The 15,316-nt window shown below is 45.9% G+C and overlaps 1 protein-coding gene across 21 annotated transcripts in view; it reads left to right on the plus strand.

The window, feature by feature from the left end:
* The window catches only part of LDLRAD4 (low density lipoprotein receptor class A domain containing 4), a 431,752-nt gene that overhangs the window by 388,745 nt on the left and 27,691 nt on the right, over positions 1 to 15,316 (plus strand). For 2 of the 21 annotated variants that reach the window (XM_036082559.2, XM_036082584.2), the window contains exon 1: positions 6,033 to 6,178. The exons of 17 other annotated variants lie outside the window; for them this stretch is intronic. In XM_036082559.2, the coding sequence (XP_035938452.1) occupies positions 6,109 to 6,178 (70 nt within the window). In that variant the 5' untranslated portion in view covers positions 6,033 to 6,108. Of the gene's footprint in view, positions 1 to 5,252; positions 5,475 to 6,032; positions 6,179 to 9,160; positions 10,160 to 15,316 lie in introns of those variants that run through there. 2 more of the 21 variants (XM_036082603.2, XM_036082598.2) reach the window with 2 other exon arrangements.

Here is a 15,316-nt window from a genome sequence, read left to right on the forward strand (position 1 = left end):
CATGGAGTGGACTGATGGCATCTTCATAATTCTGTCTTTAAGAAGAGTCTGCTCATGGCACTTGAGTTTTTCCAGAAGGCAAAATTAGAATTCTTTCTTAACATATGATATCCAGAAGTCCTCAAGGACTTCCAGAGTTTTTATGAAGAATGCCAAATATCCTAGAAATTGTATTTCAACACCAGAGACTCTTTTAACATAAGCTAATTTAGCTTCACCACTATTGTGAGCCCTGACAACACTGTCCACCCCTACTACCTTTTCCAAGAGGTGTGGGTGGATCAGTATTAGCCCATTAGCACAAGCAGGGAGCACAGCAGGAAGCACCTGCCCTGTGGTACTGGGCCCGGCCTTTAGCCCAAGAGGGCAGCATTATGATTTTACACACATGTGCGCACAAATGCGTGCATGTTGAGTACCATTGTTTAAAATCATTGTTGAGTAGCAGTTGCTTGGGCCCTACACAGGAGACCTGGACTCTACTCTCATTTCCTTTGGGTGATGTGCACAAGTCATAAATTCTTCAAGCCCCAGTTTGCTCATTTAATCTGAATGAGGAGTTTGAATTAGACCAAAATTTCAGAAGAAACTTTGATGTGCAGGTAAATCACCTGGGGATTTTGTTCAAATGCAGACTCTGGTTCAGTAAGTCCAGGGCAGGATCCAAGATCCTGCATTTCTAACCAGCTCCCAGGTGATGCTGATGTTCCCTGGACCAATTTGAGTGGTAAGGGTTTAGATATGACATCTTATTCTGTTCTCCAACCACCCTGTGATACAGGTATTCTTAGCTTCATTTTACAGTTGAGGAAACAGAGGCTTAGCTAAATACTGTCAGATGGCAGGACTAGAACTCAAACTTGGGTCTAACTGGCCCCAGGATTTAGCCACTATAAAAACTTTATATTGCCTTCCTTTTTTTTCCTGGGACTTGGAAGAATAACTGCAGTTTTCAAAGGTGTGTAACTCAGTAAGGAGTAGCTTAGCCATTATGAAAGTCTATACCACCATAAACACAGAATAATACATAGTTTTTTTTTTTCCATTAGAAGAAAAAATATTGTGGTGGCATAGATAATGTGTAAGGTAAATGCCAAAGTCTGTTAATACAGGGGGTATTGTTGCATATTAGGAAGTATTTTAAGGCTATTTAATTTAGACTAATTTATTTAATAAGCTTTTAATCTACCTTGTCAGCTTGCTAGTTCCATCGTGTTGCATATTTTTATATTTGCTGACATTTCTACCAGCAATGATGGGGGTATCGAGCACTGTGATTGGAGGATATGCAGAGTGTTCATATTTCTACATAAAAACCTCTCTGTTGCTTTTCTTTTTTCTTTTCTTTTCTTTTTCTTTTCTTTTCACTTCTCTTCTCTTCTCTTCTCTTCTCTTCTCTTCTTTTCTTTAAGACAGAGAGAGAGTGTGTGAGCAAGCCAGGGGTGGGGGTGCAGAGGGAGAGGGAGACAGAATCTTAAGCAGGCTCCACGCCCAGCACGGAGCCGAACGTGGGGCTTGATCTCATGACCCTGAGATCATGACTTGAGGCAAAATCAAGAGTCCAGGGCTTAACTGAGCCACCCAGGTGCCCCCTGTTGCAATTTTTTAAGCACTAAGAATGCATTAGTACATTATTTCATGCTGTAGGCTGATGTCCACAAATATCAAACCATTACTATGTTTTGAGTCTGCAGGAGTCAGCGTTCTTTTAAAATCCTCATTCATGACTTCAAGCATAGCAAACTTACTGAAAATGAACTGTTTTGTTTTCTGAAGGCCAAATTCCAGGACTTAATTTTTATGTGGAAAACTTCACCTCAGAGCAGAATTTTACAGCATAGTTATAAACCTCAAAGAATAGGAATTTGTAATGGACAGGGCCATTGATTCTTAACAGGAGTCACATTAACAGGTATACAAGACACATAAAATGGTTCCAAGAGCCTCTGGCAACATGTGGACATACAGAATCTTTAACATGGATTTGCAAGTTAGTGCCTAAAAGGAATTAGGCAGTCAGGCTCTAAAAATCCAATTATCGATCTGCTGACATACTTTGGTTAGTTCAGGGGACTTTAGTTTGGAAGATTATAAGTTCACTGCCCACTGAGCAGAATGATGGGTGGGGTGGGTAGGAACTTCTGAGTCAGGCTGCCCAGGGTTCTGACCCCCAGAACCCCAGCTTGCCTCTTAGCAGCCAATTTGACCTTGGACAAAGTACTCACCCTCTCTGAGCCTCAGCTTCCTCCTCACAGGGTTGACATGAAAGTAAAAAGATATACAGCACTTGAAAGTGCCTAGAACGTAGCAATAGATCTTTAGAAATGTTTATAAATGCTAATTTTCTGCTCTATAACCATTATAAAAGTATTCCTAACTCTCCAAATGATACTTCTCTGTCAAAATTTCTGTTGTGAGTGGGATACCTGTTGAAGGTGAGAACATGGTGGGGAGAGACAGCAGGGCATGATCAAGAAGCCCATGGTGATTAAATCCAAGGATTGGGCCAGGCAAGATGCTAACCCAGGTTATATGTGACAGAGGAAGATTCTGGTATAGCAGAGCACCCCTACACCACCCAGAGGTATTTTCTGAAGCTCATGAGCCCTGAGTAGCCCCTGAGCCAAAATCCCTGCCCTGTGCTGTCTCTTTTGGCCATTCAGGTCACAGATACTCCCAATCACCTCAGCTTGTCATATTCAGATCTGGCTGGAAGCCAATCCTTAGAGCTTGTTCAGTTCCTTAAATAAGGAACTACCTACGCAGGCACCTAAGACAAGTTCAGCCCTACAGTAAATGCGTGTCGGTCCGATTACATTGAAGGTACAGTATATTTCCTCCTAAGGTCTCTAACCACTTAGTAAATATTTGTCAGATGAATTAATGAAATGAAAACCTTTATAGAGGAAACCTGAAGATGTTGGTAGAGTGAGTCTATGGAGAGAGGCTCTTCAGGTCATTGTTGCTGTCAGCAGACCCTGTGAAAATGTCTTTCGTAGGCGACCCTTCCTTGCATCATTTCCAAGGCCTCTGGGGTACACAGGGAAACCACATACAGCTTTGGGACATTTTTTTAACTACTAGCAAAAGCAGCCCATCAGAGTACTCATTTTAAAGATGCATATTTAAAGACAAGGAGGGAAGAAAGAATTCTTAAATGCAAATGGCTTTTACACTTTCCTACTTATGTGTTTTGTTCAGCAGACTAGTGTCTTCCCACACCCTTCTGCTGTGTGTGCTGCCATTTTCTCCGAATTAAAGGAAGAGAAATATTGGCATCTATCAGTTAAAAAGCCCCAGGGATCCACATACCATCCGGGCCAGCTAGAATGAGGTGTTTATCAGGGCACGAGCCCCTGGCTTCTGGGAACCCCCCGTCTGACCTCTGTGCTTTCTTCCTAAAGTCCTCAGGCCAGGGCTTAAAAGGAAATAGAACAAAATTAAGGCCACCACTGGGTGATTTAGCCTTTAGTGGATACTGACGATTGGTGACGTGCTGGCGTTAACCATGCAGCGTGGCCAGCACACGCCGAACACAGCCCAGAGTGGCTCTGGGACCTGCGCCGGCCTGCGCTTGGGCCTGGTGTGCGGTTTGGGCAACATTTTGAAAACAAGCTCATCCATAAAGTCCAAGGCTTTTAAAGTGATTTTTAAGTAGAATACACATTGAGAACAATTAAAAGGAATGAACAAGGAGCTAGATTAAGACTGACACCCCCCGCCCCGCCCAAATACCCAGTGATGAGGAAGCCAGCCAAACAGTATGAGTGTGTTAAGGCAGAGTGGGAATACAACGCGGCCATTAAAGGTGAAAAATATGTTAGTTTTTTTTGGATACATGAAATATGCATCTTTACTAATGTTGAACCCCGAAGTGGACTATTTGCAACCATTTCAAAATGCAGGTATAATCATTAACAAATGGCAGAACCGATTTTCATAATGTTGACTAATGTTTTCATCATATTGACTAAATCCCTAATTTTTAAAAACGGACTCTCATGGCAGTCATATGCAATCTTGTGAATATTCCCTTTTGAGGACTTGATTTCAGAGTGATCCTGTCACTCTGACTAAACCGACAAGGAAGTGCCATCCCCGGATGGCAAGGACCAGGGACTTTAGGGACAAAGGAGAGCCAAAGAGCCGCAGGGCCAGCTTGAGGCCAGAGTGTCTGAAGCCTGATGCTTTCTGATGTTGGCTCTTCTCTGAGGAGGGTCCCCTGCCCTGGTGACCACACCCCAGCCCAGTCTCCTGAGCCTCACCCTCTTCATTCACCCAGCCATGTGACTCTGAGATGAAATCGGGGACAAGTAGAACAAGAGAGGAGAGTTATGTTTTAAATTTGGAAATTGCTCAAGAAAAATCAGGCTGTCTTGATTGGCACATGCAAATGTACGCAACTGTTAATTTTCTTGCTGAAATTCCCATTTCCTTTATCCACACAAAATCTCTGAAAAATCTTCTTGATGATTCTTTTGTTCCCTTTCTGCCCCCACCCCCAGTAATTAAAACATGAAATAGTAGTGATGTCTTGTGGCCAACCTGAGGACCTGGTGGTGACATCAAGCCCAGGCCACTGCTCTTGGCCCCAGGTGGCATGCTGGGGCCGACAGCGGGGACGGGCTGCTGACGTAACTGTCTCCGTTTCTAATGCTGGTAGTAACCAACAGCGTTTAGTTTTGCTTTGACAACTCCTCCTACAGCCAAAACTATTGTTATGGCCCACATGTCATTGCTATTTATCCTAAATAAGGAAAAACAAAGGCTATTCTGGGCGTAGAGCAGGGCTTGTGGCCGGCTTTATTTGCAATATTACCATGGCACGCTGCCCTTCTCACTGTGGCCACACTGTGATTTTTCTGAAAACTGCTGCAACGGACACACAGCCTTCTCTTAAGTCTTTTCACACAGCCCCGGGCATCAGAATGCACTGGAGGTGTTCTACACACACATGAAAAACTGCCCAGCCCTCAGGGGAAACCCAGACTGTGCTTGCACAGAATGAACCAGGAAAAAGCGCCCTCCTGAGAGCTGTCTCTGCTTTGCCATTTGGATTCTTCTCTCTAATTTCTGAACCTTGTAAACTAAAACCGCCTAGTAGTAAGAGTCCTGACTTTACAGCACCCCTGTAGGTATATTTTCGCCACCATGCATTGAGAAATAGGGGCGGGTGAAGAGAAAGGGCAGAGCCGACAGGAAAGTGAGAGTGGGGGGGAGCTGAGTGTTTCCTGCTGTGCTTATGACTTTGACAGTTGCCAGGGCCCAGCTTAGCTGCAAGAGCTATGTGACCTGCTCCCATCAGTTAGAGAGAGACTTTGGGGATTGGAGGGCCCCGAGGACAGCCTGCAGCCTGGCTCCTGGTGTGAGAGACGCTGTGGGCACTTCCAGCCAGGATGTGCTCGTGAAGCTGGATCCACAGCAGAGAAGCCTAAGTGGCTAAGCATCCCTGTCTGTTTGCACACGCTGCCTCGGTAAGCCCTCGCTTCATTTCTTCAACCTTGAAAGCTTCCAGCAGGGATCAAGAGAAGAAATACTGTATTGGGATTTGTAGATCTCCCCCTTTCTGCCTTATCCGGTTTGATATTTGCCTGTTAAAAAGATTATTGAATGCAATGGAACACGATGATCTGTCTAGCTGCATTCTGCTCCTCTGTGTGCGTAACATGTCCCAGGTGAGGCCAGACATGAGAAATGCAGACTAATCGTGGCTGTCTGTTGCTGTGTACGACACTGGGTGTTCAGCTGCTCCAGGATTTGAGACCCTGGACTTGTTATCTGCTCTGTGACACCGCCTGCTTCCTGCCACAGAGCTCCTGATTTCTGTGGATGGCAGTTGATAATTGGTAGCCACAGTCTGCGGTCAGAGCCATAGCATTTGAGTCTAGCACCTGGGCTGGGTCCCGCTGATACAGTAGAGAGAGACAGAAGCACACACACACACACACACACACACACACACAGTCACACACTCACACCCCACGCTGGCTATAACTAGCTCTGAGCTGCCTAAAGAGGAGATGGCCTGAAGCTGAAGGGATGCTTTGAACGTGGGGGGGCGGGGGGGGCTGCATCACGGTTGGACTCCCCCTTGCAAAGGACCCGATTATGTCCAGTGACCACCTGAACAACAGCACACTGAAGGAGGCCCCGTTTAAAGACCTGTTCTTGAAAAAAGGTATACTTTCAAAGGGCAGCTGTGGGTGATGCCTGTTCTCTGGGGTTTGTGGTGGTTGTTCTTGGAGTTTGGTCTGAGGACAGAGTTGAGAAGAGTAGAAACTCTTTCTCAAGAAGTTCATATCTACCTAAGAAGGGTCTGTCAGCTCTGAGAATGCCTCAGGGCTTGACTCTCTGTGGGAAGATGTATTTTAGGCTTTCTCATCTTCTTTCTCATCTGCGATCAGTTTGTTCCCGTTGGAGATGCTATACATGTAAATACACAGGTTTGTTGCTTTGGAGCTTTGTTTTCTCAAATGTTCTATACGTGAGACTAACTCTCCCCCACCCCCGGAAATTCTGTTACTCACTGCTAGACTCATGGGTACTTTTTTTTTTTTCACCCGGAGTCGTTGAAAACAGCATCTGAAAGAAAAGATGTGTTTCTCAGGATGTGGGTGGTTTACTGGGTTGTTTCTCAGGTCACCAGTCTAGTAACAGTAGACCTGAGGCAAGCCAGCTGTGACTCTTGAGAGGCAGCCTGTGGGGACAGACAGAGACTGCTAGCTAGGGAGCATTCAGAAGCCACTCCGCTCTTAAATGTGAAGGAGATGGTTACTTGTGCAGCTATATATTTTTCTGATACATTTTCCTAAATTAATAATGTGGGGGTGGAGTGGGGGTAGATTTTTAAATGAATCCTATAGAGGGAGTTATGGATTTATGTATGTATTTTTTTCCATTTATAACATACTGGAGGGATAGACTTTTTTTTTTCTTTTTTTTGGAGGGATAGACTTTTAAAAGGTTTGTAATTGCTTTTACTCCTCTGCTATGTTTTCAGAAAAATCCTGTCAATCATCTTTGAGTGGAACATATTTAGCTAGATTTCTTTCTGAAGAGATCATGAGACTCCAGATTCTAAAATGTATGATGAAAAGTTGAATTGGATGAATGCTTGGACCTTAGTAATTTAAAAAGACGTTATTCTAGCTGGATGGCGCTGGTGTCTGCGTTCTAGGGATTCAGTAGCCAGTCAGTTTATTGGTCACTGCTCCTTGCCAGAGTCATTAAAGGCACCTGGCTGTGGGCCGGAGTCAGGCAGATGGGGGCCACACCTTGCCCTCAGAGAGCCCTGTGCCGTTGGACCGCGCTCTGCTTTCCCCTCTCCTCCTAGAGATCATAGTATCACTTCCCACATTTGGTATCATGCAAAACATTTTATATAAATATATTAATAGAAATAGGATTCTGTAAACAGGTAACTTAGAGCAGCCATGAGGTTCTTTTTCCGGTGATAGTTCACAATGCCTAGAATAGTAATAGTTGAATAATTTTTAGGAAATATGAAAACCTTTGGCAAAACTTCATCACTGAAGTCATTAGTAAATGTTTGGTGGAATATGGCTCTGTGCTAGACATTGTTAAAAGCAGATTAGGCAATTGGGACCCTTCCTTTTACGGATTTCTTTAGCCGTTTATCTAAAATGAACACTAACTTTATGCAAGTCATGTGCTGCCTACTGACGATATTAAAGAAGATCAAGATACTATCCCAGAGATTACTCCAGGAGGAAGAAGACCAGAAAATGGGCAGTATAAGTGATAAGTCCTATGACAGGGTTCAGCTGCATGCTAGGGAGCCTCCCAAGGGAACCATCATCAAGCAGTTAGGAAAGAGCTCCTTAAGGAAGATAAAGCCTGGGAGGTGACACCACATTGGCGTATTTCTGGGGGTAGTTCTTTTCCCCTTCTTTTGTTCTACTTGTTATAGGATAGATTGGAATAGCCAACCCACCCAAGGAAAAGAAAATTCAAAATATATAATCTAATCATCATGATTATAGCTCTTACTGTTTTGCCTTCTGAACTTCAAGCTGTGAAATTATTCATATAACACAGGCTGAATTTTCCCCCCTCAACCGTGGTGTTTAATGAGTGTGAATTTTCATTCAGCCATTAAAATCTCCAAGAGTATTTTTAAACTAACAGTTCACAAACTTGAGGCAGTTATGGTCTATGTAGATTCCAACTCCTGGCCCCACCGCCCAGTCTCTGTAGGATCGGGGCAAGAACTTACCAGGCTTTAGGAACATTCAGCACTTTAGAAGTGTCACAGAGCCATAAATAAAGAGTAAGACGCCCTGCAAGGCTGTCCTCTCTGCCCAGTAGGACAGAGAGGCAGGAAATGCACCTACTCATCTGCGGTGCATGAGCCATGCTGGAGACCTAGGAAAGCTTCCTGGGAGAGAGGGGCTGCCCAGAGTAGGCCTGTGCGGCAGCTAGCCACAGTCTCGGTATTCCCAATAGACTGTAGCACTTGGGGGAGCAAAGTGGAGTGCTGTCATTGGTTAGGGTGGGGGAGGGGCCGTTTGCGGTGGTGTGTAGGGTTTTGTGGAAAGCATTCGGTGTTTTCAGTGACATCACAGTATTCTGCATGGCAACTTCTCTGAATGCGGGCCACCAAGGTATTTCCTGGGCTGGGTGAGGGGGGTGCTGATGACAGGCTAAGACTTTGCCCCCCGCCACCCCATTTATAGAGTCTGTAAGGGCGTAAATTACACATCTGGAGCTTTAAAATTAAACATTGAGAAAAAAGGATTCCTGTGAAGGATGATATATTAATGGAGGAAAGACCAAGTGGAAGATGGGTTAACCATCCCACAAATAGAAATGAGGGTTATATTAGGAGCCTAAGGTGGTAGACCCACGCTTCCCCCGAGTTCTTTAAAAATAGTACAGACGCTCATGCCTCTAGTATGAGTCAGTTCAGCTCTTCATTGAACCAGAGAATAGACCAACAGGCTTCACACCATTTCCTCTGTTCTTGCAGTTCTCCACTGCACAGCCCGGCGTTTCTTGGGGATAGTCTATAAAAATAGAGAGATGCCATCATCACCATCATCACTGTCTCTGTTTTATAGTAATAAAATAAGGTGCTGTGATGCCTTCCGGTGAGTTTTAGGCTAAATTTATCATAAGATTTCTGGTATTTGGATTGCAGTGACTCATCCATTGTAACATTGTGAACCAGAGCCCCATGAAAGGAGGGGGAGTGTGAAAATTTGACTTCGGCCTAAAATTATTTCCTTGCATGGACTGCTTTTTGGCATTCCTCTGTTGATGTCAGTATCTACTGGAATCAAGGAAAACTGACCAGTGGGCTGTGTTCAGAGTCCGAACTAGGCACATGAAATTTTGGAAACCCTAAAATATCCTATTATTTTCTCAGAACTCTACTATTCCTGTAGATTTTTTTTAAATCTTTTAATCTTTGTTTTTAATTGTTCTTCCTTAGCCTCCTCTTTACACCCCATTCCCAAAACCAAAATCACAGACATTTTTCCTTTCTGGGCACCATTGCACATTGCCTCTCCTCTACCATGAGAAAACGGACAGCATCTTGTCAGGCCAGATGTGGGCAGCCCAGGGTGAGAGAGGGAGAAGCAGCAAGGTCCCAGTGCAGTGCCAGTCCTCAGCTGGCGTCTGCCTCCTTCCTGTGCACAGGCTCTTGCTCCGAGATGCCCCTTGATTCAGGAAGCCGTAGCATGCATGCGTCTGTCTGAAGAATATGCCTCTTCCGGGCCTGTCAGGAGTGTCTCCCACAGGGTGGGTAACAGGCCTCACCGTACCTTGTGTATGTGCGGCCTTTGCACCCCGGCCTCCCAAGCTTGGAGCACGGTGAAGAGGAATCAGTGATGTGTAAAGGAGGAGGGTGTGTGGGGGGTGCACGAGCACCCCCATAGACGTGCCACACACGTGTGGGAAGACATGTGGCCACGAACTGCTGCCTTGAAGGGAAGGTGGTTTCAGCGAGAAGTGAAGAGCGTTCAGCCTGCCCGAGCGCTGACTGTGCAGTGCAGGAAACTGCTGGGTGAGGTCCCCAGAAGCCCAGAAGGTCTGTGGTTGAGATCAGGAGTACAGCAGTCTTGAAACCCGACACCTTGAAGAACAGGTGTGCTGAAATTCATCTGGTATTTGCATCCGGAAGTGAGAAAGCAAGGTTTGTTTTGTTTTTTAATGTAAAGCTTCTTTTACTTGTCCTGTGAGTTACTTTCTTGAGAAGGTGTAAAATCAGGCCATTGGCAACAAAGCCACACCCGGGGACCGCCAAACACTTTGGGGGCCCCGCGGCCTCTGAGCAGTATCCATGAGGGAGTGAAGGGTTCAGGAGCAGCCAAGGAAGAGACAGGAATCACCATCACCATGATTACACCATGTATGGAGAGAGAGGGGGGGACTGGGTTTCCCATCTACCATGTCCAGGCTGTTGATATCCTATAGTGGTGTGGTCTTTACTTAATTTGCCTTTTATGATGCATGTTTGGGTAGAATTTTCCTGTTTAAAGTACAAGAGGGTGTGGGAGGACCAGTATGAGGAGGGGCTGCTCACATACCCCCTTGTCTTGAAGGGAGAGGTTATCAGTAGCGGAGGTCCCTGGAGTCTGGACCTCATCTCGCTTGTCCCCAAGAAAACTCACTCTGTTTACTCCAGTTTTCACTCGGAGAATTCTCAGGACCCCTCTTGGAGAAGTATGGAGAGCCCCAAAGAGAGTACTTCCCTGTTGTTAGTGTTTGAGAAAGCAGTCTGTTTTTACTGACTGCGTATGCCCAGAGTTCAAAGTGAAGGTCAGCTGCACGTGTGACTGGGGCTGTGCTGCTCTGCTGAGGCTCCTTCCCCAGGCGCCGCACTTTGGGCTTCAGGGAGCACCCCAGGTGACCCTGGACTGCAGCGGGGGCCGACTAGCTTCTGCTGTGCTTACTGTGGCTCCTGCATCTGGTTAGGACTTGGTTGTTGGGACCATGACCTTTGGGACCCGGGCCAGGCCCTGCGGGAAGAACTGCCTCTCGCTGGTCCGGGGGCTGTAGTAGCTGAGGCTCTGGTTGGGCTTCTGTCACCCAGATTGGCCCGCTGGGCTACACCACTGGGCTGTTTGCCTTCTTGAGTGGCACCCTGGGAACCCAGTCCCTGACCGCCTGTGCCCTTGCCCTGGCCCAGGCGAGCTCCGTACTGTTTCGATGCCCGTGAAGCCCCCAGGGTCTCTGCATGTCCTGCGCTCCGAAGGTGTACCGGTTATGGTTGTACTTGTGCGTGAAAACTCAGGACGGTGGCCCAGGAGCTGTTCTGACCACGTCTCAAATCCTGGCATCAGCAGGGTCCCCAGGACGTCCAGGCCAGCAGTGTTCGCGCTGGAGGGCCTGCTGTCAGCCAGTGTAGACCGCATTTCTGCAGCTGTGGCTCAAGGATCTCTGGGGTCTCCCAGACCAGTCTCCAGTGGTCAGTAAGGCCGGATCTCCTCCAACACCGTAACCGAACAAACATGTCACAACAGACGGAAGGTGAAGCAGAGGGGAGAATCCAGCTGTCTTTTTATTAAGGCGTTTATCGTAAGAGACGCACAGAAGGGTAAAGCAATGCCACTCTTATCACTAAACTTTTGTTTTGAAAAACGGTGTATTTGATTGTTATATATGTTAACATGAGTTTATTTTTTAATGAATAAATTTTTAAATTTTTCAGTGTTAGTTGTAAATGTGGCAAATATCAATAGATGTCATCCATACGAATAAAGCACTTTTGGGGGTTACCAGTAGCTTTTAAGAGCATAGAGGGCTCCTGAGAGCAAAGCACTGGAGAGCTGTTAGTGTAAGCAGAGCGGGAGCGTGGAGCCGAGGGAGGAAGGGCAGCAAGTTAGGACATGTAGTCGGGGTGGGGTGGGCTTTCCTTTTCTCCTTTGTAGGGTGGCCTACAAAGGAGAACTTTTACATTGTTGGGCCCTCAGCAGGACCAGGGTAGGGTGCACTGCACGTGGCATGTCCATAAGAAAGCTGAAGAGGCGCAACCTTCGAGCGGTAGTCCTCCTTTAAAAGAAAGATTCCATACACTGTTTCCCACAACTGAGATCTTTCTTAGAACTCTTGCTTGCAATGAACTTTTTAATGTAATGTTAGATCAGAAGATTCATGCCTTTCAGATGATATAAAATGTTCTATGTGCTGTCTCAGGCCAAAAGAAGTCAAATCCAGAGTGAATAAAGATCTAAACATAAAAACCTTAGAAAAAGTATTTTTAGAATATTGGAGAAGACCTTCCTCATCAAACAGGAAGCTTAGAAGCCATAAAAGAAAAAAATAGTATTTCATGACATAAAAATTATTTATATCTTCTGTGGAGAAACTCACAGACTAGGAGAAGTTAGTGACAGACTAGGAGAAAATACTTGCAACACATGTAACAGACAAAGCTTTGTGGTCGTAATACGTAAAGGCTGCTTACCAAAAAATGAGAAAATCACAAATAAGCTAATATGAACTAATATGATTATGAAAAAGAAAAATACAAATTGCCAATAACCATAGGGGAGGATCTAAAATTACTAGTAATTGGGGAAATACAAATTAAAACAAGATATGTATTTTTGCCCATCAGATTAGTGCAAATGAAAAGGGCGAGTATTCAGCGTTGATGAGCGTGTGAAGCCCCTTCCTAAGGCAGAGTCTCAGTAGCCATCAGCATTTAAAAGGATATGTCCTTGACCCAGAAATTTCAATTTTAGGAATCTTTCCTGTAGGGATACTCAAAATGTGGGTCAACACTCATATTCACACATACGTACACATGCACACACAATCTTTTGATCATAATAGAAAAGGGGGAAAAATACCCAAACATCTATCACTTGGAGAATATAAATTCCAGTATATCAGTATTCTGGAATACACAGCCACCGTAAAGAATGAGGTTGGTTTTATATATTCTTGTTTAAAAATGTCTGTGATATATTAAGTGAAAAAAAACAGAACAATGTATTTGTACAATGATTTCACTCATTAAAAGAAGAAAGCCCTTATTCAATAGGCAAATGCACAGCTACATACAATGGGTGAACTGTGCTGTCCCCCAGGACGGCATGGGGTTGGGTGGGGTCGGGAGTGCTGCCGGCCTACAAAGGAGAACTTTTACATTGTACACTATTTCCTTCAGTATTGTTTACATTTTAAGGAAGCCTTCATTATTTTTATAATAAAAATCCTTTTCAAATGAAACACAGATATACCCCAAATGCCTGTAGAATTATGGAAAATATAATTTGACTGTATGGCTACAAATGGTTATCTGCACAGCTTTCTATATACAGGAAAAGATAACCTAGAAAGACATCCTCCAGGTGAAGAATTAACCCCTGAAGACTTTGAGCAGGACCCCTCACTGTAATCATCATTTTCTTCTCTTTCCATGTCCATAGAGCAATGAAGTTGTTTTTTTTTTTAAGATTTTATTTATTTGTCAGAGAGAGAGAGCACGTGCGCACAAGCAGGGGAGCGGCAGGCAGAGGGAGAAGCAGACTCCCCACTGAGCAGGGAGCCCGACGTGGGCTCCATCCCAGGACCCTGGGATCGTGACCTGAGCCAAAGGCAGATGCTTAACGACTGAGCCCCCCAGGCGCCCCTCAATGAAGCTTTTTTGAGAAAAGAAGACATTTGTCAATTCCAGGGCTTGATTTAACCTGATGATCAGCCATTAGGCCTCGGGAGGTGTCCAGAACAATGACGGCCACGCAGGGCGGGGTAAGGTGGGTAGCACAGCCCCAGGGCCTTGCTGACTACCCGCACAGCCTCTTGAGCTTCCTCAGTCGGCCGAGACCATGGGATCCACCCTTTTACTGCCCACCAGGGCTGTGCCTGGCAAACCCACCTGGCCTCAACTACTCACCTCGTCGTTTCAGCGGTTCGGTTCCCTCACACTCAGCTCTCCATTCTCCAGGGTGCCATCTGGGCTGGTCCCGCTACAGGCCCCATGCCAAGGGCAGTCCAGCCAGTCCAGCGAGCACATTTGTACATCTTTGTCCCTTGGGTATGTATGGGCCAAAGGCAAGAGTGGAGGGCAGTGTCACAGGACTGGACATGGTGAGATCCAGAAATACCCTGTGTTTATTCCCATGCCAACTCTAGCCCCCCTGTTTCCAGGGTGTGGATGGTGGGGGCTCACAGGTGCAGACATTGGGGTCTAGACGGTGCTACCTAGTCCCTTCCTGCATTATCCCAAATGTGAGCCCATACACTGAGAGATAACACCACTGGCCATCAGCTTGGGTTCTATAGCAAGAGGGGTGTGTGTGTGTGTGTGTGTGTGTGTGTGTGTGTGTGTATGCATGTGCATGCCTTGTGTGTTTGCATAGCAAGAGGGTGTGTGTGTGTGTGTGCATGTGCATGCCTTGTGTGTATGCATAGCAAGAGGGTGTGTGTGTGTGTGCATGTGCATGCCTTGTGTGTACGCATAGCAAGAGGGTGTGTGTGTGTGTGTGTGTGTGTGTGCATGTGCATGCCTTGTGTGTATGCATAGCAAGAGGGTGTGTGTGTGTGTGTGCATGTGCATGCCTTGTGTGTACGCATAGCAAGAGGGTGTGTGTGTGTGTGTGTGTGTGTGCATGTGCATGCCTTGTGTGTATGCATAGCAAGAGGGTGTGTGTGGGGGGGTGTGTGCGTGTGCATGCCTTGTGTGTATGCATATCCACGTGCATGTGTTATTTACTCGAACACATGCATACATGTGTGTATATGTGTGCATGAATGCACTGTGCCCATGTGTGTTGCTGCACGCATGTGTGTGCATGCAGGTGTGTATGTGTGGGTGTGTGCATGTGTGTGTTGCAGGTTCCAGGCAGGGACACAATTGACAGAGCTCTCCCCTTTTCTCTTCCTCTTCATTAAACCCCATACCTCCCTACCTCACAACAAAGTTGTGTGCTGTCTTCCTCACCATCTTCCAGAGCCTCTCACCGTTTAAGTTGACACCCCTGCACAATCACTTCCTTTCACTGTGTGGGGAGACTGAGGAAACGGGTGGGCAACATTCAGCAAAGCCATGAGCTGTAAATTAGAAAGCAGGAAATGTGGGTTCTAGGGTTGACCTTGAGCAGTGAGCCTCTGCTTCCTCCCTGCAGATCTGAAGGGCTTGAATCACCCACCTCTCAGTGCCAACTCAATGTTCTAGAAGTAGCTCCACGGCGCCGTCCTAGAGCGTGACGCATGTGTTAATGGCAGTTCGGAAATCCTTCGTAATGATAGTGTCAGGAATGCAGTTTCTGACCGCTCGTAAAATATGGTGCCTGCAGGGTTGGAGACAGCGGAAATGTGTTTTCTAAATTACTTCCAAAGG

This window comes from Halichoerus grypus, chromosome 13 (assembly GCF_964656455.1).
Source record: "Halichoerus grypus chromosome 13, mHalGry1.hap1.1, whole genome shotgun sequence".
NCBI classification, from domain to species: domain Eukaryota; kingdom Metazoa; phylum Chordata; class Mammalia; order Carnivora; family Phocidae; genus Halichoerus; species Halichoerus grypus.